General features: G+C 43.0%; 1 protein-coding gene across 1 annotated transcript in view; it reads right to left on the bottom strand.

Moving 5' to 3' along the window:
* The window catches only part of COL6A5 (collagen type VI alpha 5 chain), a 116,406-nt gene extending 94,202 nt beyond the window's left edge, over window positions 1-22,204 (bottom strand). The window contains 6 exon segments of the mRNA XM_005898394.3: window positions 1,257-1,832; window positions 4,388-4,942; window positions 9,453-10,013; window positions 15,335-15,967; window positions 19,931-20,521; window positions 22,127-22,204. Of these exon segments, the coding sequence (XP_005898456.3) occupies window positions 1,257-1,832; window positions 4,388-4,942; window positions 9,453-10,013; window positions 15,335-15,967; window positions 19,931-20,521; window positions 22,127-22,193 (2,983 nt within the window). The 5' untranslated portion in view covers window positions 22,194-22,204.
* Window positions 22,205-23,329: the final 1,125 nt, after the last annotated feature.

Below are 23,329 nucleotides of genomic sequence, written 5' to 3'. Positions count from 1 at the left end.
ATGACTAGGGAGGCTGGGAAGCAGGGGGCAATTGAGGTTGGAGATGTCAGCAGGACCTACTTGGAACTCAGGAGTTTAGAAACGGTAACCTGCGGTAACCTGCAGTGACATAGCCTAGTTTGTATCAGAAAGATGCCTTGGGGACAGTCATGTTTTCTTAAAGAGGATACCCACATTCTGTATCTGAAACCAAGAATCTGAATTTATTGCTTACTTAAGTAAAGTAGGGTTGTGGAGATCAGACGTAGTTTTACTCAGCCCAGCAAATGCTGGTCTGGCACAAGATCTGGGGGAAGGTTTTGTTTGGGGTTGGAGGATTTCACAGAGAAGGGAGTGGGTTAATGTCAGTGGACAAACCACAATTTGTGTTGGAAACAAAAGTAGGTTTCAAGCTAGTAGAGAGGAAGGAAGGGAGGTGGAAAGGAAAAAAAGAAGGAAGTTGGAAAAAGGGAGGGAAAAAGAAAGAAGAAAGGAAGCTAGCTGGTTGGTTGATGTGTTTGCCATGTGGGGAGGACCAGGCCAGTACCTGGGAAGGATTCCAGGCTTCCAAGGAGGCACAGTGACCCTCCTAGAGGGTGGGTTGATCTCTGCTGCTTTTAGGTCAGGTGGCCAATCTCACCCCTTGCTCACTCAGACATGATGCCTCCAGCTTGTTCAGCTCTGACCCCTTCCTTCCTGGTTCCTGGAAACTGGTCTCTGTTATCCCATTCAATCCCACTCCTGGCCTTGATTCAGAAAAGCTCACAGCCCTGGTTGAACTTCCAAGGTGCTGGAATCCCTGCAGTGATTCCCTGTAGGAATCACTTCCTACAGGGTGCTGACAATCCCATTTAGAGGGTCCTAGAACCTTGAAAACAAAAGCCTATCTGTTCAAAGCATGAAACTTTCCACTTGAGTTTGGCCTGAACCTGATACAGAGTAGTTGCACTGGGACCATCAAGCAAATGCGCAGCACAGGCAAGCATGAAATGGGGACAGCTGAATAGGGCCCTAGGAAGAGCGAAGGAAAGGGAAAGGAGAGGCCTGACAGCAAGGAACGCTTCTGCAAACTTCTCGTATAACGTCTTCAGTACAGCAGCGAAGGACCTTTAGATGTTGCTGAATCAAGAATGCATTTCTCTCAGAGCTGAGAAAACTGGTAGCCTGAGTAGAGGAACGTTCAGCCCATGCCATCTGGGTGATGGGAAGCCAAGCGTAATCACTTATTTTTTTGCGTAAACTTGTATTGCTACACCAACTTTAAAAGCACAACTCACCCTCTTGCGAGTTGTTACACATACTGTCTTGCACAGGCAGGTAAATATCTTTCAGTTTGTCGAAACCACTGACATGGATAGTGTAGTTTTTATCCCCCGCCATGGTCTCCAGTTCCGCTTGGTCAGCCGCACCTACACCCACTGCGTAAATGATGACGCCTTTGGCTCTTAATTTTGAGGCCGCCTCACCGAGCTTATCTCTGTCGTGAGATACCCCATCTGTGATAACGATCAGCATCTGCCTCACATTTTGTTTGATACGGCTGCCGTGTTCCTCTGTGAACATGTCATTCGCGCGCTCCAGAGCCTTGGCGGTGTAGGTTCTTCCCGCCGTATCCCTGCGCCTCCTCAGATGCTCGATGATGGCTGGTTTACTTGAGTACTTGTTGAGGTAGAAAAGAACCTCGGGGTCATCTGAGTATCTGAGCGCTCCAAACCGAACGCGGTCCAGGCCCACGTCTGATTTCTTCACCAGGTGGATGGTGAGGTTGATCATGTTTTCTTGGTCCTCGGGGTTGATGCTGCCTGAGTGGTCCAGCACGAACACGACATCTAACTGCTGAATCCGTTTACAATCTGAAAGCAGAAGAGAGCAGGCGTGACAGACTTCTGCAGTGCATTCTGCACAGATTCCTAGAAGGGAAACCAGTTATGTGTGCCTTGTACCTCTCACGTGCCAGACACCTCACTGCTCTTAGGGATGGCTGATGCCATTTTAAAGAGAAAAGAAACTTCAGGCTCAGAGATGTTCAACTTGCCCACATCACGATTCTAAGGACACTGGCGCTCCTATCTATGATGATCAGATAGGAGCGCTCCTAACTCCATGATCAGATCAGCACTTCCCACACCTCCCTACTCTGTTCTGCTAAACCACTTCAGGTCCTTTACAACAACGTTTGCTAAGCAGGCTTTCACCTGGAAGGGAATGTCAGGAGATGAGTCAGTGTAGTACAGTGGTGAGCCATGACTGATTCTTGCCAGACTGGCCTGCATTTTTGAAGGGCTCGGGGGCTCAGTGTACAACCTTGGAGTTTCTGTCTCGCCCCTTCAGACTCCAGGTGTCGCCTCAGCTTCCGGGAGATAAATTTTCCTCTGTGCTCCATGTGTCTTCACATTTATTTGTGGCCCTCCCTCTGACCTTCCCAAGCTGGAGCCCAGAAAATCCCACACAGGGGAAGAGCTAAGACACTTGTCACCACACCCTAGCCCCAAGCCCTCCTCCTCCGTAGAAGCCAAGCACCCACTCTGGGTGGACCCCCAAAGTATGAGCTTATTTCCACTCTTCCTCCCCTGAGTAGCTTGAAGCACATGCTTCCCAATGGTTCACCCTCTACCTGCCAACCTACCTCCAATCCTTATTTCTGGCAGTGAGATCTCCAAGTTTTCAAGGATCTTCCATTGCAGATGAGCCCAGGCCATGTAGGAAGAATGACTCGCCATGATTTGGCAATGAGTCATATGAGTCATAACTCAATACATATTTATGAGTTGACTTGATACACATTTATAAATTTACCTGATAAATTTATAAACCGAATGTACAAGTCAGCTAAAATTCTACCTTATGCTATAGACAGGGCCTCTACAAATATGACATTTCTCAATGAAGAAAGGCCAGGAAGAACCCTTTGCATTTCAAAGGTGGAGCTGTGGCCTTACTGCGAGCCCTTCTTAGAATATCTCCACAATCCCAAGAGTTTGGGAATTACTGCCATACATGGAGGAAGAAGAAAAATTCCAGTTAAGCCTTTCCAAGAGAAATCTTAGGGCCATTGCCTAAAGCTCAGTTTATACTAAGACATCTTACTTGTTAACCTTCTGAAATTTTGAACAACAAAGTCCAAAGGAGGTTTCTATTGCCATAGGAACAGCATACAACAAAGTGACTAATGTTTTGGTTTCTTCTGTTAGTTGTAGCCAAAACACAGATAACAGCAGCACATGATAGATTTAAAAGACCTGGTGGTGTTAGCCTTACATGTGAATTTATAGCAAGTTCTGACACAAGTCATTAAAATTGATGGGCTCAAACCTAAGGTTGCTTAATCCAATTTGAAAAGCACTATAGTTTGTCAGATAAAAGTGATGACTCCAAGAGATCACTTTAAGTAAAGTAACAAATTAAAATTTTCCAAAAGGATAGGTATATGAACAGGCAAATGGAAACTACTTAGCTGAGAGAGGGTAAGAAGACTAATGTAAGGAATAAAAATATACACTGTATCTTTACAAAGAAGGTGCAGAGTTGTGCTTTGGATACTGGACCTAATTTAACTGAGAGGAAGATGGCTGTATATTTCTAATTACACATTCTTATGTGTACATACTTAACAGTGGTTATAGGTAGCCAGGAGAAGGCAATGGCACCCCACTCCAGTACTCTTGTCTGGAAAATCCCATGGACAGAGGAGCCTGGTGGGCTGCAGTCCATGGGGTCGCTAAGAGTTGGACACAACTGAGTGACTTCACTTTCACTTTTCATTTTCATGCATTGGAGAAGGAAATGGCAACCCACTCCAGTACTCTTGCCTGGAGAATCCCAGGGACGGAGGAGTCTGTTGGGCTGCTGTCTATGGGGTCTCACAGAGTCGGACACGACTGAAGTGACTTAGCAGCAGCAGCACAGGTAGCCAAGAAACAATGTGGGAGAATCATTTGGGATTAAAAATTGACTGGAAAATCTAGGTATACAGGTATTAAAAAGCTGGAAATTTAATGTAAAATTCTGAGACCTCCTTGGTATATGTGGCTTCCTGGTGGCTCAGCAGTAAAGAACCTGCCTGCAATGCAGGAGAAGTGGCAAGAGCCACAGGATCGATTCCTGGGTTGGGAAGATCCCCTAGAGAAGGACGTGGTAACCCACTCAAGTATTCTCTTGGTATATCTATTTGAAGTCATCAAAATCAGACTATATGTTTCCAAATTAGCAGACAAAACTGTTATTCTGGAATATCCCTGGGTATTTCACTTAAGTATACAGCCCTGAGATCATGGCTTTTAACGTAGCATAGCTAAGACCAACACTTAACACCAAAGTCCAGTTAGAGGCCAAGTCTGAAGTCCAAGTCTCTGCCCATCCCACTATAAAGTCAACAGCTTGCATCCTGAAGGATAAGAGGGTCACTTACCATGAAGGGCACACACGCGAAAGATGAGTTTACTCTCTATTGCCTTTAGATCATCAAATTTCTCAACATGGAAGATCAGGCTGCCATCCCCGCTGATCTCCTCCAGCTGAGTCCTGTTGGCCCCGTATACCCCAACGGAGAAGATGACCACACCTTTGTCCCGAAGAGCTTTTGCGGGGTCTCTCACATCATCCTGGGCTTCTCCATCAGTGATAAGGATGAGAAACTTTTTTACCATTGAGCGGCCCCCCTTGGACTCAGTGAAGTATGGATCCACAAAGGTTATTGCGCTTCCAGTCAAAGTATTGTCACTGATGGGGGACATGCTGTCTATTGCATCAGAAATTTCTTTTTGTGTAAAGTATTTGTCAAGCTGAAATTCTTCCTTACTATAATGACTGAATTGAACTACACCAACTCGGCTTTTGTCTTCACCAATCTGAATCTTATCTAACAGGTTTTTCATGAAAGTTTTCATTTTCTCAAAATTTTCAGGTCCTATACTGCCAGAACTGTCCACCAGAAACATGATGTCAGCCTTCATGCTTTCACATCCTGCATGTAATCAAAAAGGCCAGAAATATACCAGGTTGGCATGGTTATCAGAACATGCAAGAGACAGTAAAGCAGAAATAAATACTTTAATCAGTAAATATCAAAAATTAACTCAAACAACTGCCACTGCATTTAAAAATTTTATCTGCTTCTTTTGTAGTAGTCTGCTGACTATAACCCTAAATTAGAAATTCATTGAAGATTATCTAAAAATTTTCAAAGAAGAAATGCAACTTCTAAAGTATATATTCATTCCCTCACTTATACATGCATGCATTATGCACTTATTCATAATTCATAATTCTTCAAGTGTATGAAATGGCGAGCATCAGGCCATGTGTTAAGGATGCAGTGGTGATCAACAAAGAAAGTCAGAGAAAAGTAATCAATTTGGGGCACTAATATGACTAATATTTCAGGGTTTTATGTGTATTCTTGAAGCACAAAATTCTAAGTAACCTTTATATAGCATTTTTTTCTGGGATAATTTAAAGCAATTAAAAATATCAATATTAGAAATTGGGGTGAAAAGTTTTTGCTAGAGATAATAAGTACATTAGTAAGCACATATTCATTCAACAGGGACTATTACTTTATTTATATATAAAATGTGTTGATATGGACTGGAGGTGGGCATATATATGCATCTATATGGTGGCTCAGATGATAAAGAATCTGCCTGTAGTGCGGGAGACCCAGATTTGATTCCTGAGTCTGGAAGATCCCCTGGAGAAGGAAACAGCTATCTACTCAAGTATTCTTGCCTGGAAAATTCCATGGACAGAGGAGCCTGGTGGGCTACAGTCCATGGGGTCACAAAAAGTCAGACACGACTGAGTGACTCACACTTTCACTTCCAGCTCATACATATCTGTACATATATACGCACATAGAAGATCAATTTCTATAAGTCATGAAAAAGTGCTATTAATTCATGTGTGTGTGTGTGTGTGTGTGTGTGTGCATGCTCAGTTGCTTCAGTCCTGTCTGACTCTTTAAGACCTTATGGACTGTAGCCTGACAGGATTCTCAGTCCATGGGATTCTCCAGGCAAGAATCTTGGAATGGCTTGCCATGCCCTCCTCCAGGGGATCTTCCCGACCCTGGGATGGAATCCACATGTCTGGCATCTCTTGCATTGAAGACAGATTCTTTACCATTGAGCCACCTGGGAAGCCATGTGTGTATACATATATATATTTACATATGTATACACACATATGCACCATAGTATATATATATATAATATATATAGCATAAATTGTAAGTATATTGTCTTTAGCATGTATCTCCTTAGTCTTAACCTTTTCTTTCATTGTCACTGCCATTCTCTTACCAGCCCCTTCCTCAGTCCTCACAGAATCTATCCCATACTATTTGTATATGACCAGTTATCATCAACCATAGAAGAACTAAAAAATGCCAACTATTTTTTTTTGCTTTCTTTTCTTTTTTTAAAATTTATTTACTTTCAATTGAAGGATAATTGCTGTACAGAATTTTGTTGTTTTCTGTCAAATCTCAACATGAATCAGCCATAGGTATATATATATTCCCTCCCTCTGGAAACCCCCTCCCATCTTCCTCCCCATCCCACTCCTCTAGGTTGATACAGAGCCCCTGTTTGATTTCCTGAGACATACAGCAAATTTCCAAATGTTTACTATTTTTAATAATTTATATGAGGTCCACCGGAACTTCCTTGGTGACTCAGAGCTAACGAACCCAACTGCCAATGAAGGAGATGTAGGTTCAATCCCTGAGTCAGGAAGATCCTGTGGAGAAAGAAATGGCAACCTACTCCAGTATTCTGGCCTGGGAAATCCCATGGACAAAAGGACCCTGGCAGGCTACAGTCCATGGGGCTGCAAAAGAGTTGGACATGACATTGTGACTAAAGAACAACAAAAACAACAACATAAGGCCCAGTAGGGGGATTAAAACCATTTGAGATCGACGCTGCCCTGGGGCCATTTTGAAAGTTGTGAATAGGGAAGTTGCCAAAGATGTTTGAGGGTCTTGACAAATCCCCAGTGCTGGGAAGTGTGGAATGCTCTGTTCCACAAATAACATGTCAAACGGGGAGATTTCTACATGCAGTCACTACTCACAGGATCTACCTCCTCATCAAAAAACCATAGCTTTGACTAGACGGAACTTTGTTGGCCAAAGAACTGATGCTTTTGAACTGTGATGTTGGAAAAGACTCTTGAGAGTCCCTTGGACTGCAAGGAGATCCAACCCGTCCATCCTAAAGGAAATCAGTCCTGAATATTCATTGGAAGGACTGATGCTGAAGCTGAAGCTCCAATACTTTGGCCACCTGATGTGAAGAACTGACTCATTAGGAAAGACTCTGATGCTGGGAAAGATTGAAGGTGGGAGGAGAAGGGGATGACAGAGGGTGAAATGGTTGGATGGCATCACCAACTCAATGGACATGAGTTTGAGTAAACTCCAGGAGTTGGTGATGGACAGGGAGGTGTGGAGTGCTGCAGTCCATGGGATCAGAAAGAATCGGACACAACTGAGTGACTGAACTGAACTGAACCTCCTCATCTCCCACTCCTCTATGTCAATAAAAGGATTTCAACCAGGAAGATGGCCACCCAGGTAAAGACTACATTTTCCAGGCTTCCTTGAAGCTAGATGTGACCCTGTGACTGTGGATTTGTTAGTAGCTATGAGGAGGAGTGATTTAACCCCTTCTGGGTCTGAACAATAAAACAATTGAGCCTGATGAGATGCCCCTGGTCCTATCTCCCCGTCCACAAAGGGAAGACGACGGGGTGTGGAGCTCCATCTTTGACCTACAGGTAGTTACTATGTGTTGCAAATGGACCTGCCTCTTTGCTAGACCTGAACTGCTCACCCCGGACAACTACACAAGAGAAAAACCATATTCTGTGCTGTGTGGAATGGGGCCTATGTTTTGCTAGAGCCTCTTTTCCTGCCCGTGAATGGATACCCTGTGCCTCACTCCGTCCACGTCTTCTCTGAGAGGAATGTTTTTCTTCTAGGCCCTCCAGCTTCAGCGTCTTGGTTTTTCTGCCTCTCTGTTCACCGTCTTGTGGCTCAGTTCCTTGACCACAGTTTGTCTCCTCCTTCAGGTATGCCAGGGTTTGGCAAATAAGAAATATTTAACAAATAAGAAATATCCTGGCCCTCCTCAGACTGGTCCCTGCCTTTGAAAAGACCTCAGTACAATCTATTTTATTTTTCCTGAAATCTTTTTATTTTCCTTGCCATCAACTCCAGGAAACATAAAGGAACTTGTATTCATACTGTTTCTAAGACATCCTGAAGACCCAGCTTTACTCCTGTCCATAACAGGACAAAAAAGATCAATAAAGTTATGGTTTAGGATTTTACTGCCCATGTTACTTACTTGCTGGCTTATTTTTCTTTGGATTTTAGTGGCTCAGAGAAACTTCCAACACAGTTTCACCTTTGTAAGTTCAAGTAAAGTGAGCATTCTTTTCTTTTCCATACCAATGAACACCTTGACCATCTTTTACAATAATCACATTTTATGTAGCACTTACCATGGGCTAAGCCCTCCTCTAAATGCTCCATGTGCATTATTTCCTTTAAGCTTCATAATAAGCCTGCACATACAGGACCAAGCCAAGTAGACGGTAAGTAACCCATTCAAGGTCCACAGCAGGAATTTTCACATTGTTCTTCCTAACTTCTGTTACTTAATTTTTAGTCAGAACAAAAATGCAAGTATGTATTTGCATTATAAATAAAAAAAAATAGGGGTTACATATGGACTAGGCACGCTTTCATAATAAAGAAATAACAGTTGGTATTTACTGTAAGGATACTCTGATGTAGGTACTGTCCTAATTTTATAGATGAGCAAGTACAAGTCTCAAGTAATGAAATGAGTTGAATCCTAACCCACTGAAAACCAGAGCCTGTTTTCTTTCCAGTGTTCTCATCTGCCTCCATTAATGTGTCTCACACACACACACACACACACACACACACACACACACACATACACACACACAAATATAGGGCTTCCCTGGTAACTCAGGGTAAAAGAATCTGCATGCAATGCAGAACACTTGGGTTCAATCCCTGGGTCAGGAAGATCCCCTGAAGAAGGGAATGGCAACCCACCCCAGTACTCTTGCTTGGAGAATTCCACGGACAGAGGAGCCTGGCGAGCTACAGTCCATGGGGTGGATAAGAGTGGGACACAACTGAGCAACTAACACTTTCACTTTCACACTTTTTTTTTTCACCTGCATGGCAGTGGGCTTGGTGAAGACAACAGCATCCTTAGCGGCCTTTTCACTTAACAGCTTTCAAGATGGCCTCAGGGCAGCTGTCTACAGAGGGATTCTCCCACCTTGGCAATTGGCTTAAAGTCAGGGGCTGAACCCCTTCAGCAAAATGTGAGCCAGACAAATGGTCACATCATTCCTCTACTTGGCCTATTAGTGCCCCTGAAACAACTAGGAAAGGACAGATAATAAAGCCTTTTTGTTTTGCTTACCTTTCTCAGTGCAGATACTGCGAACAACTTCATTTGTGATGCTTTTTAAAGCATCAAAGTTCTGCCCAAAGTTAACCCTTTCCTCTTCCCTCGCAATCTGTTGCAGTTGTGTTCTGTTAGCCTTCCCAATACCAATCGCGTGGATGGTGATATTTTCAGCCCTTAGTCTCTCAGCAGGTTCCAGGACAGCATCTCCAGATATCCCATCGGTCAGCACAATGAGGTGACAGGGTACCTCATTCATCCTCTGCTTCCTTCCCTCCCTCATCAGTGGCAGCATGAAATCCAGGGCTGCCCCAGTACGAGTTCCGCCCCTAAGTTGCTTGATGTTAAAAACAGCCTTTCTTAATTTCACATCATCAAGGTAGTCACTGATACCAAATTCCACTTTTTTCTCATGGGAATACTGCACAGCTCCAACTCGAACTTTGTCTGGACCAATGCTAAACATCCTTATCACCGCCAACATGAATTCCCTGATTTGCTCAAAGTGTTTTTTCTGAATGCTGCTTGAGCCATCGATGAGGAAATAGAGATCAGCCTCTTTTGTGTCCACACAGCCTGCAGAAAAATTGAAAACAGAAAGTACATTCTTTGTTAATTGTAGAGAACCTGGAGAGAACTTTGCAGAAGGATTTGGAAAGGAGCCTGAGGCTGTGAAGCTGTTACAGGGAAAAACAAAATCTGACTACATGTTGGATCTGTTTCTTTTACTTTAGTTGCTTTTGTTCACTAAAAGGATACCGTCTATACATAACGGCCTGCCTAGGAACTCTGCCACCCTGCCTGAATGGTAAGCTAAAGTGACTTTGTCCAGGGAAACATTCTGACTCTGTCCACCCGTGAATGGCTGCAAAAAGAAGAAAGTAACAGCCCCCCTCCCTGAGGCTGGCCTTTCCAGGAGATGCTTGCAAAACTTAGGACCTTTTTACTTTACTTCCTCACCTCCTCCCCTTTTGTGCTCTATAAAAGAACATGGCATCCAGGCCCCATAAGATGATTATTTTGAGACATTAGTCTGCCATCTTCTCAGTCAGCTGGCTTTCCAAATAAAGTTGTTATTCCTTACCGTAACACCTCATATCTCAGACTTACCGGCCTATTGTGGATCAAGAGCAGAGTGAGTTTGGATTCGGTAACAGCTTCTAAAGAATGAGGACACTTCAGCTGAGGCCTGGACGTTTCACTGACCACATTCAGACCCATTTTCTCCTGTGAAACTTACCGCAACCGTGTGAGGCAGTTGAAACTGAGTGAGGCCCAGTCACTGAGGTCATGCAGTCAGTGAATTAAAGACTAAAGACCAGATTCCCAAACCTCCAGGCTTTTAGTTAAGATTGATTTTCTGGTATTGACACCTGCCTGCATTTGTAGTTTATGCCTTATCATTCCTTTGAGAAATAGGTTCAGACGACCTTCTGTTCTTACTGCCCCAATAACCTCTTCTACCTGGAGCAACTAGAATAATATATTTAAAACTAGAACCAGACCATATTACTGTTCTACTTAAATGATTTATCACTGTAGTTAGAATTTTAAAATGAAAAATAACACTACTTTTTCCTCCTTTTCTTTGTCATCCTATTTCTGAGTGAGTGAGTGAAAGTCGCTCATTTGTATCTGACTCTTTGCGACCCCGTGGACTATACAGTCCTTGGAATTCTCTAGGTCAGAATACTGGAGTGGGTAGCCTTTCCCTTCTCCAGGGGAATCTTCCCAACCCAGGGATCGAACCCTGGTTTCCTGCATCGCAGGCGGATTCTTTACCAGCCCAGCCACAAGGAAACTGGCAATTCTTTACCTTCCTTGCTGTGTTTCAGCAACACCGGGCTGCCTCCTGTAGTTTTGTGCCTGTCCTCTTTCCTGAAATATTCTTCCCCCCGAATCTTCACAGGCTGGTCGCTTCTCATCTCATGGACGTGTCAACTCAAAGGTAGGTCTTTAGAAGTCCTTCTCTTCCCTTCCAGCTAAAACACATCAATCATTATCTACCCCACTACCCTGTCTGCTTTCTTTATGATGCCCGTTACTTTCTGAAATTACTTGATTATTCATTTGAGCACAGCCTGTTTGCTGACACAGAATGTCAGCTCCATGAGGGCAGAGACTTTGCCTCGTTTTCTGCTTCTGCCCAGTTCAGGCCTGGTACATCACAAGATTTCAACAGGAAATTATAAATCAAAGAGCTCTCAATATTTTTCCTTTGTTGAGCAGAAGCTCTGTCAAAAAGTGCTTTAAGTTTCCTAATAGTCTCTTCACTACTCTGCTTAGTAGAGTACTACTCTACTACTCCACCAAGTTTTTAAATTGGGTGGAAGAAAAAAATATATACCTTTAAATTTTAGGTTATGTGTACAGTTACCTGGTTGAGTATGTGAAAAGGTCTCTAAAATACAAGACAATTTAGTCTTTTCAGAAATATTTTCTTTCTTGATAGCTTGTTGGTAACTTATAGCTGTTGACACTACTTCAGGCTATGGGGAGTTGGCTCTTAAGAAATCAGAAATACTGAAAATAAGTTTGACTCTGAGAATTAAACTATGAAATCAACGTATAAAGTATTAGGGCAAAGGTAAGCAGTTATCTGCAAAAGACAAGTGTGATCCCCAGACAGAAACACTTGATAGAGACCAGAATGAATTGATTTATATATCTAATAAAGAAAAATGGTGATCAGTAATGAAGGAGAGAAAAATTCAAGTCCCAGGGGGTAACCATGGCAATGCCCATCCAACCATGGCTAGACTAGTGACTAGCCACTAGTCACATGTTTCTATTAAAACGTGAACACAAATGGCTGAAAATTAAATAAAATTTAAAATTCAACTCTTCAGTTGCAAAAGCCACATTTCACGTGCTTAACAGTTCCATGTGGTTAGTGGCTATTACATGGGACAGTGTAATTACAGAATATATCCATCTAAAAAGTTCAGTTGGACAGGGTTGAAGAAAAATGTGTGCCCTGGGACAAGGTCTCACCTGCACAGTTATCTAGAGATATAGATCTATATATTGGACTTTAAAATAGAATCATCCCCCTGACTAAATACCACAAGACATTTAAGTCATAAAACTAACTCCTTTGCTCTGGTTCCACATCCTCCAGCAATCTTCTGCTTATAGACTAGCTTCCCACTTGTATATATGTCTATAGGGAGAGACTGTATCTCTCAGAGGAATATGGTCTCCAGTGTCCAGGTCTCCGGCACTATAGCTCCACTACAAAGATAATCATCAATCTTTTCTTATCCATCAGTCTCCTGGTTTGGTTAATGTGAGATTTTCCTTGCTTTAATGAAATTCTGCTAAATAAATTAGAGACAGTAGTGTGGGAGGTGGTGGACACAGCAGTGACTAAGTCAGTAGAGATTGGTTGTCTGTGTTTGACCATTTTGAAACTGTAAAGCTGGCTGTCTCACTGCAGACCATGGCAAATTCACTGAGGCAGTGGTTCTCAGATACTGCTAGTGTGAGTTCATTGGAGAGCTTTCTAAAATGCCTGACCTACCTGCAGACACTGAGTCATTGGATTGGGCCACTGAATTATTAACAATCTCCTCAGGGAGCCCTAATAAAATTATAGTAGACACTGTGGGTGCTCCACCTATATCCCCTCAAATCCTTTATCAGGAATTTTGTGTAACCAGTTCCCAGAACTTTCATTTAAACAGCTAGCAGCAGTATCTAGGGGTGGTTGGCTACTCAGGTTGTAGAAATCCTTTTTGCTTTTTACTTGAGCCACAAGTGTCTGGAAATGAACATTTCCTCCTGTGTGCTGGAATATAAATTCTTTGGTTACATTGCCCCTGACTAGGACAACTCTAAGGTTTAACCCACACTGTCTCTAGAATGGTTCAGTGGAATTGGCCCTCCATGGGACTTTGCTTATCATCCTGCCCTTCCTGGTCCCGTATCCTCACTTCCCTACCAATCTCCAGTTTTCCTGGGTATATTTTTGATACATCAATTTTACATGAATCCTTACCTGTCAGGTACCAATATTTGAGAGCCACTGAATGAACACAAAGCCACTTACTGAGGCTTTATGGAAGATAAGGGTAGCCCTTGTCCTAGCCTTAGGCCCCATTTCTTCCCATGTAGACATTCTATAATGGCAACAGTGGTTTTTGTCACATCCCCCTATGCCTTAAACTTTATACCACAGCAAAGCAGCTGCCACTCTGAAGGACTCCTCTCTGTATCACACAGGAGGGAATGGGACACTGGTTCTTTGCTGCTGCCGTGTAATGTATACATGCAAGAGGAAAGTCAGGGCTGGCCCAGGATCGCATCCTTTTACTTTCAGTTGACTAATGTGAATTTAAAATTAACCTTTAATATGATTGGAGGATTCTTTTCCAGGTGGGTGCTACCAAATTTGAGTCCAATTGTTGGAAAGCGTTTTATTGCAGGGAAATGTGTGAAGACAGCAGACAGCTCAGGAGTAGATAAACTCGAAGCCACATCAAGTGTGTTTTGTCTGTATGTCCTGGCACCTTTGAAAAGAACCTGGTAAGGCTATAGCAGATTCAGTTGTGGACAAAGATATAAGTATAATGATGATCCCTGCTAAGATTTTCATAAAAGCAGAATACTGGCAACAACCTCTATATCCAACAATTTAGGATATATCAAACAAATTCTGTTATACCCAGAGGATGAAATATTATTATTCCCAACCTAAAAAGAATATTGGCAATGAACATTTAAAGAGGTGGACCAAAGTTCATGGTATAAGGTTGATAGAAAAGGGAGTAAGGCATATCATCCTGGTTATCCCTAACATCCGTTCTCTCTTCTAAGCTAATTTAGACCCCAGTAATTTGCCGAGGTACTTGGCTGCCCCAAATAAAGATTACATTAATGAAGAGTGATATGTGACTAAGTTCTGGCCAATGGGATGTAAGCAAAGATGGTATGTGTAATTCCCGGGAATACCATTGAAGAAAAGGCAGGGGAACCCTGCCTTTTCCTTCTCTTTCATCATTCTAGTTGCTGGATGTGAATGTAATGCCAGGAGCAGTTATCTTGGATTATGATCCTGGGAATAGAGACCACAAACAAGAAAATAACTTAGACACGGACACTGGTATACCATCCAGCTCTTTAAACCTACCTTAGGACTTATTTGTGAAACAGAAAATCATTTTATTGTATCTAAATCACTGCTATATTTTTTCCTTTTGTTAGTCACACTCAGAAGTAATTGTAAATGATACAACAAGTACCCAACTGTGTGTTCCTGCATTCTCCAACATGCCAGCCACCAGCATGTGGCTGCTAAAATAAAAATAAAAAGTTCTAAGTTAACCTTAAAACTCAGTTCCACTAGCCACATTCCAAGTGCTCAATAGCCAAAGTTGGCTAGTGGCTGCCTTACTGAACAGTGAAGACAAAGAACATTGTCATCATTACATAAAGTTCTTCTCAACAGCACCAATACCCATGTTACACCATTTTTTTAAAATGTATATGCATGTGTTTGTGTCCATGAGTGTAGAGAGAGAGAGAAGAGACTAAAAGATAAGAGAAATGTTAAGAATGGCTTTATCTGAAAGATAAGACTTCAAGAGATTTTATTTTTTTCCTTTATGTTCATCAACACTATTCAACTATTTTAAAATTACGATTTTTATATTTTATCCCAGTATGACTTATATGCTTAAAACATCCATTGCAATCATTTAATAACGTTTAGAAAAGTCATAAGGTTTGAAAATGTATAAAGTGAAACCATCACCAAAATCTAGCTTTAGAATATTTTCATAACCCCCAAAATCCCTTTACCCAATTACAGTAAGTCCTTGAGCCTGCCCCTGCTCCCACCCTTGACAACTGCTCGTATTACTTTTATAATAGGAAAAGTATTTTTTAAAACATACCAGTTTTATCAAGTTCCATTTGTTCAGCACGAGCCGAGACTTGGGACCATATTTCATTCTGGAGCTTTTTTAAGAACTTCTTACTATAATTATCCAAGTCTGCGTAGGACTGCAGCATGGAGATGGTCTGCTCCGGAGGGTAAGACACTATTTCTTCTAACTGGGTCTTGTTGGCCCCTTCAATGCCCAAGGCAAGCACGGTTACGTCCTGCAGCCGGAGGTCGAGGGCCACCTCACGCACGCTGTCGTCCGACGGCCTGTCCGTAACCAGGACTGCTATCTGGGGCACTCCTTGTGCCCGTCTGCTGCCATGTGCTGCTGAGAAGCCTTTCCTCCTCAGCTGATCAATGGCAGCTCCAGCACTGGATTTCCCAGCCCGCAGAGAAAGCTTCTGGATTTGCTCCTGAAATTCAGACTGGGTTGTGCTCGAGCTCAGAGGAGAAACCGTCTCGACTCTGTCACTGTAACTCATAAGTCCAATCCGCAGGCAGTTGTCTTGCACATCCATGGAGGAGGTGATGTTCTTCAGGAAGTTCTGCAGGAGCCTTAGATTCTCTGTGGTCCCAACGGCCTCATCCACCAGAAACATGAGGTCGGCAATTGAATCTTTCTTACAGGCCCTGGGAAAGGGGACTACGGAGAGAGAAAAAGCAAGTAGGTTAGTACAGACCCCGGCTCAGAGTGAGAAAGCCACTGTATAGCTTGTCAGACATCATTAGGGAAAATGGAGGGAGTCATGACAAATAGAATTAGCAATTTTTTGCTGAAAAAAAATATAAAAATTCTGAGCAAAATTTACACTGGCCATTGATTTCAGAGACCTTGAAATGCTCTTCCCCTATCTGCAGAACTTGTCTTACCAGTTTTCCTATCACATCCCATCACCATGATCTTCACGACCAACATCACCACCAGTATGACTACCACCACCTCTACCAACCACCACCTCCAAATCCACGATCACCAGTATGAACCTCCACCACAACCACCAAGACCACTTTCAAATGCTGAGATATAGGTATGAGTTCATGGAAATATCTCTGATCTCAAGGAGTTCTTACTTTATGGGGAAGACAGAAAAATAGATTATATTAGTTCTGCTGCTGCTGCTGCTAAGTTGCTTCAGTAGTGTCTGACTCTGTGCAACCCCATAGACGGCAGCCCACCAGGCTCCCCATCCCTGGGATTCTCCAGGCAAGAACACTGGAGTGGGTTGCCATTTCCTTCTCAAATGCATGAAAGTGAAAAGTGAGAGTGAAGTCGCTCAGTCGTGTCTGACTCTTAGCGACCCCATGGACTGCAGCCCACCAGGCTCCTCCATCCATGGAATTTTCCAGGCAAGAGTACTGGAGTGGGGTGCCATTGCCTTCTCCTTATATTAGTTCAGACCATAATGAATGCTAACAAGGAAAATAAAACAGGTGTCTCAAATGAGCTGCCCTATGTTGGTGATGTGGGGTAAGAACTAAATTATCTGAGACATAAATAAGTTAGGGAAGGCCTCTCTGAAAGGATCACATTTAGGTTGAGAAAGGCAAAGAGAAAGATTCAGCTACACATTGTTTGAAAAATAAAAGAATAATTCTGGCAGAAAGAAAAGCAAGAAGTAGAAACAAGCAAGACGCTCAGAGTAGCCAGAGCCAGTGAGTGAGGGGAACAATGACTGATGAGGTCAGAGGGAACCAGGTCCAACCATGTGGGACTCACATGATCTTATTTACATCTTTTAAATATCACCCTAGTTCCTGAAGGGAGACAATGAACTCATTAAAGTTTACTTAAAAGTAATTGCCCTAATACAGGAAATAGATAATGGTTCTTGGGCAAAGATAACAAGAGTACTTTTGATACATGAATTAGACGTAGAGTGGACTTGATGATAAATTAGATATGTGTTGGGAAACAAAAAGGAAGTGTTGAAAACGCCTAGGTTTTTGACATGAACAACTGAGAGGATGTTGGTTCTGTCTTTTTCCAAGGTAGGGGAGATAGGGGGAAGAACAGGTTGGAGGGAGGAGTCAAGAGCTCTGTTTCAGACATGCTGAGTTTGAGATCTATTGAAGATGCCAGGTAAGCAGTTGGCTCTATAACTCTGGAATGCAGGGGAAAGTATATCACATGCACAGAAAATACCCACTCCAGACACAGATGGGGGAACCACAGCTGTGATAAGTGCAGCTGAGAGATAAGCTCAAATCTTGCCAAAAACTACCCATAAAATAGTGAGCTCTAGAAGCCAAAAGACATATCTTACTTATCTCTATCTCTCCAGTACCTGGTACCCGGTACAAGCTCAGAAGTATTTGTGGAATTATAATTCTCATAAACCTACTACTGTGCTCTGAACCCCACCCCACCCCCATAGTTTGCTAAAACAAACTTTCAACATAGCCTGCTCAGCTCAGCATTTATTTGCAAATAGCTATTACAAACTGTTTGCCAAACTCCATACAAGTCATACCACTCATCATAAGGCCAACACTATTATCCTCACTTTATAGGTAAGGAAACTGGAGCTCAGAAGCTAAGCAGCTTACTCAAGGCCCTTAGCAGCCAAGCCAGGCTTTGAACTCAGACTCCCAAACCCTTATTCTTAACCTCTAGGCTTCCCTGGTGGCTCAGATGGTAAAGAATCTGCCTGCAATGCAGAAGACCTGGGTTCAATCCCTGGATCAGGAAAGGAATGGCAATCCACTCCAAAAGTCTTGCCTGGAGAACTCCATGAACAGAGGAGCCTTGTGGACTATAGTCCATGGGGTTGCAAAGAGTCAGACATCACTGAGTGACTAACACTTTCACTTTCAAAGGGAAGGATAGGGTCCTGACAAGCAACCCTTGTTGAACTATATACCGCTGTAAAATAAATCAGGAGGAGTGAGAGAAACACAGTCAGTACCCAGAGCCTTCTAAGAAGGTGGTAAAGCCCTACTGTCATGGAGATCTCAGGCTATCTACAGGGTTGTAAGGTCTCCAAGGTTCCCAAGGGGAAGGGTCACATTTCATTCACGTGCTTAGTTGCTCAGTCGTGTCCGATTCTTTGTGACCCCATGGATGGTAGCCCACCAGGCTCCTCTGTCCATGGGGCTTCTCCAACCAAGGATACTGGAATGGGTTGCCACACCCTCCTGCAGGGGATCTTCCCAACCCAGGGATTGAACCCAGGTCTCCCGCATTGCAGGGGATCTTTACTGTCTGAGCCACCAGGGAAGGGTCACAGGAGGGTTTTCTCTCTAGGAGGAGAAGTACATGTACTCTGGGAACTTGCTATTTCCCCCCAGGCAGGAGGAATGAAGGATGAGAAAAGTGAAGGTAAAAGTACTTCCTGGTGCTTCAGAGGCAGCACTAACTGTGACAGAGCCTGCCCAATACTTACCCAAACCCATTTCCTCTTCTTGCTCACAGGACTAGACATAGTTCCCAGCCTTACCTGCAATTAGGTGTGGCAATGGGACTAAGATCTTACTAAAGAAATGTGAGCAGAATGTGTGCCTCTTCCAAGCTTAGCCCATAAACTCATCCCATGAGTGACCTTCCCTCTTTTTCCCCTTCACCAGCTGCATACCAATTCCCAGGGCACCTTGAAAGTGACATTTGAAGATGGAAGAGCCACCACCAACCTAAGTATTTGAATAGAAGCAAAACAACTGGTCAACCTGAGCACTGTTACAAGGGAAATCAATAAACTTCTTATTCGGGAAGTCTACTTTTTATTAAGGCATGCTGCTGCTGCCGCTAAATCACTTCGGTTGTGTTCGACTCTCTGCGACCCCATAGACGGCAGCCCACCAGGCCCCCCCTTCCCTGGGATTCTCCAGGCAAGAATACTGGAGTGGGTTGTTATTAAGGCATAACCTGGTCTGATTACAAAATCAACCCATTGGTGAATGAGAGCAGGAAAAAAGTTTCAAGATCATTTCAACTTTTATAGCTTACAAATGAAGGTGCTGATGCAAGGCTCACAGAGACGACATCACTTCCTCAAGTTCACAGCCAGCTATTGGCATTGTCTGGATCTTTTTGACCTGTGGTAAGGGCACTTTTTACCACACCAAGTGGCTTCCTTGAGTCTTAGAACTAGATAGCACCTACTCAGAATAGCCTCTCATTATCAACTGAGCACAGAGGCAGCCAGGAAAATTCATTTGCTAGAAACTCTTTCTACCTCACTCTGGATAGAATGACTGGATCCCCTCAGCAGGGCAGTATACTTACTGGGTGCCTTCCATGAGTGTACTGACCTGTTCCACCTGCTCATCAACACTGCATATGTGGCTTCCTGTCTCACATCACCCTCTCTTTGCTAAGGCTTTCTAGGATAACTCCCTAAGTAAACTGTTTGTACTCAAAGGTCTTCTGTTGGGGGTCTTATGTAGAACTTTCCTAAGACATAAATAAAGCATTTTTCAAATGATAAGCTATGGTAGTCTCCTTTTAGCTTTAGGAGATCAGGAATGAAAGTTCATGAGAAGGAGGTCTTCTACATTTCTGCATGAAATAGAGATTTCTGGTGGGTGGCAACTTAGAGATAATAGGAGATGGCTTTCTGGGTCAGAATGCATGGGGGTGGGACACCTCTTCAACAAAGAGCCTCCTTACCTTCTATATCAGAGTAGGCTGTTCCATCTTTGTACTGAGCTGCATCCTTGAGAATCTGCGTCATGTTTTGGGAGAATGTGCTGAGGTCCCTGACCGTCCGGAGGCGGTAGTGGAACTGGCCCGTGGCCATGGCCTTCAGGGTCTTCTCAGATGCCCCCTGTATCCCCACAGAGACGATCCTCACCCCATCTTTGTGCAGCGCTTCGGCGGCCTCTTCCACAGCATCTTCAGACTCTCCGGAAGCCAGGACCACCAGGATCGGGGGAAACTGTTTCCTGTCCCTCCCGCTTGAGAAGTAGGCCCTGTGAACCTCCTGGAGAGCCTTCCCAATCCGCAGGGAGCCCCCCAGGAACCCGAAGTTCTTCTTGATGTGGTTCAGCATGGGGCCCCTGCTCTTGAAGGCGCTGAGCAGGAACTCTCTGTGGAGCCCATCGCTGTACTGGGCCAGGCCCACGTGGTACTTGTCAGCCTCTATGGGGAGGCTGCTGATCATCTTGTTGATGAAGGTCTTCACAAACGGGAAGGACTTAATTCCCAGGTGGTCGGAACTGTCCACCAGAAACACCACATCAGCATACTCAGGGCCTGGCCCTATCAAAATAAGATGACAACAAACCCAAGTAAGGAGATGGTTTAGCCTTGATATTTTAACCACATCTCCTTTGAGATTATGTCCTATTGTTAAGGGTGACTCAGAATCCCAAGGAAAGTATCTTCTGGAGGTCAAAGAGAGGAAACTGTACTTGTTTATGCTAAAATGTCAAACAAGAGGACTTCTGTAATGTTAACAACAGATTTTTCTTTTACAACTCTGTGCCAAAGGCAACCAACTGACATTTTTTTCGTTTTTTGGTTGTGGAACCCCAAACAACTTGATATTGTACTAAAAGAATAAACAATGTGATGCCATAAAGTTGCCAAGTGGCCTGTGGATTAAAAGCAACTTTTATAACAGTATCAAGCAAAGAAGCAGCTATCTTGGGCTGGAGATCATAGAGGCAGATCTGAAACAGGAGCTTGATTGAGGGGAGGCAGAGGAAGAGAAGCAGGGTGTGGCTTGATTGGAGGAGATTCTGGTGCATTCCTTACACCAGAGCATCCCTCTTTGGCTCGAGAGGGATGGCTTAGTGGTAAAGAATCCACCTGCCAATGTAGGAAACAGTTTCATCCCCTGCTTAGTGGTAAAGAATTCACTTGTCAATCCAGGAAACAGGTTCTTTCCCTGGGTTGGGAAGATCCCTTGGAGAAGGAAATGGCAGCTAACTCCAGTATTTTCGCCTGGGAAAATACTGAATGAACAGAGGAACCTTGCTGGCTGTGGTCCATGGGGTCACAAAAAAGTCGGACACGATTTAGCTACTGACAGGAGTCAGTTATCAGCTACAGACCTTCCCCAAGAATTGGAGAGAAGGATTGGAGGCTTATAGGCATAACCCGGGTAAGGTGGCTCTGGGAAAGCCAAGGGCAGTTCTCCTGAGAAAGCGAGGTACTGCTGTGAGACATTGTAGGCAATATTCACAGCAACTAGGGGAGGGGGAGTGTATTCATACCTCATAAAGAGAGTCTGGACAATGGAAAAAACCACCAGTGTTGACTCTAGCAGAAATGGTCAGCTACCTCCACCCTCCCAATTAGTGATCTGCTCATAAATGTTTAACTAAGCAAGATATTTCTTTAAAAGTGACCCTGATATCAGGAAATCTGAGGGTAGCACAGTGCAGAGTTAAAAATATTTCTTTGAATGATGTTTTTATAAATACAAAAAAATCTAGCTTTCATATTCTACATATATATGGAATATTAAAGCTTTTATATTATTATTATATACATATAATTTCCTCTGTGGGGTTCCTTTTTTTCCTTTATTAAGGCCAAGTTGCAAACGGGCCTACAAAACAAATGGGCTGACTCTATTCATAGAGACATGGAACATCAGGACTTCAGAAAATCAGTGAATAATTGAAGTTTTTCTGGCCAAGTGTAGCATAATTCATGACTTTTGCACCTAGCTTTCTGTCATCTTTGAAAGCTTAAGTACGCTTGACATTGCATATCACCAACTACAAATAAATTCCGTCTACCTTGATTTTTCAGTAAAGAAACACATCCCTTGTTTCTATTAATTAAAATAAAGATTTGCTGAGACATAAAAATATTTATTTTCCTAATAACAATAAATATAAAATATACTGGTACCTGGGCTCTGATATGACAGCGTTTTAGTCCAGAAAAGAGGAACAAATATAATTAGCAGGATCTTCATTTTGTTAGTGAAGGTTTTTGCTTTTATTCTGTAAAAAAAAAAAAAAAATGTTATTTACAATATGAAAAATATTGTTTTCATATTGTAAAAGCAAAACATAGATTTTTAAGCTATATTTCTTGTATATTTCAAGAAACTATATTTCTTGTAAAAGCAAAAAATATAGTTTGCTTGCTTTTATTCTGTAAAAAATGTTATTTATAATATGAAAAATATCATTGTGTAACAAGAAATAATGATAAATAACTGAGAAAATTGAGTTAGAACAAAATACACTGTAAACACTCTATTTGTCAAAGCAGGGTCGGGGGTGCTTAAAACACTCATCCAGTGAAAAGTGTTAGCTGCTCACTCGTATCTGACTCTGCAGCCCCATGAACTGTAGCCTGCCACACTCCTCTGTCCGTGGAATTTCCCAAGCAAGAATACTGGAGTGGGTTGCCATTTCCTCCTCCAGGGGATCTTCCTGACCCAGGGATCGAACCCGAGTCTCTTGTCTTCTGCATTGGCAGGCCGATTCCAAGTCTCCATTGCAGGCAGATTCTTTACCGTCTGAACTACAAGGAAAGTATTCATCAAGCGTTTGAGCGCTTTTTGAAAATGTCTCTGTGTGTGTGCATTTGCTCAATCCGGTCCAGCTCTTTGCAACCCCATGGACTGTAGCCCACAGGGCTCCTCTGTCCGTGGAATTCTCCAGGCAGGAATACTGGAGTGAGTAGCCATTAACTTCTCCAGGGGATCTTCCCAACCCATGGATCGAACCTGGGTCTCCTGCATTGCAGGAAGAGTCTTTACCATCTGGGCCACCAGAGGAGCCCATTTGTTGAAAATTATTCCAATGCTAATGTTTGCTGTGTCCTTACCATGGCTCAGATATTTTTCTTAGTGCTCTTTATGCATCATATTATTTAATCCTCAAAACCATCTTACTGAGGTACAACTAATATATCCACATGACAGATAAGGAAACAGGCATAGGTGGCTTGGTATTGATAAGTGGTGAATCCAGCATCCTAACCCAGACAGGTGATCATGGAGCCCAAACTTTAACCACTGTTCTATAAGCTTTATACAAAATCTATGAACTCACAGAATTTATGAAGTCACTATTCTTGATTATCTATTTTCATGTCAAC

This window comes from Bos mutus, chromosome 1, assembly GCF_027580195.1.
Source record: "Bos mutus isolate GX-2022 chromosome 1, NWIPB_WYAK_1.1, whole genome shotgun sequence".
Taxonomy (NCBI): domain Eukaryota; kingdom Metazoa; phylum Chordata; class Mammalia; order Artiodactyla; family Bovidae; genus Bos; species Bos mutus.
This window is presented reverse-complemented; position numbering and strand designations above follow the sequence as displayed.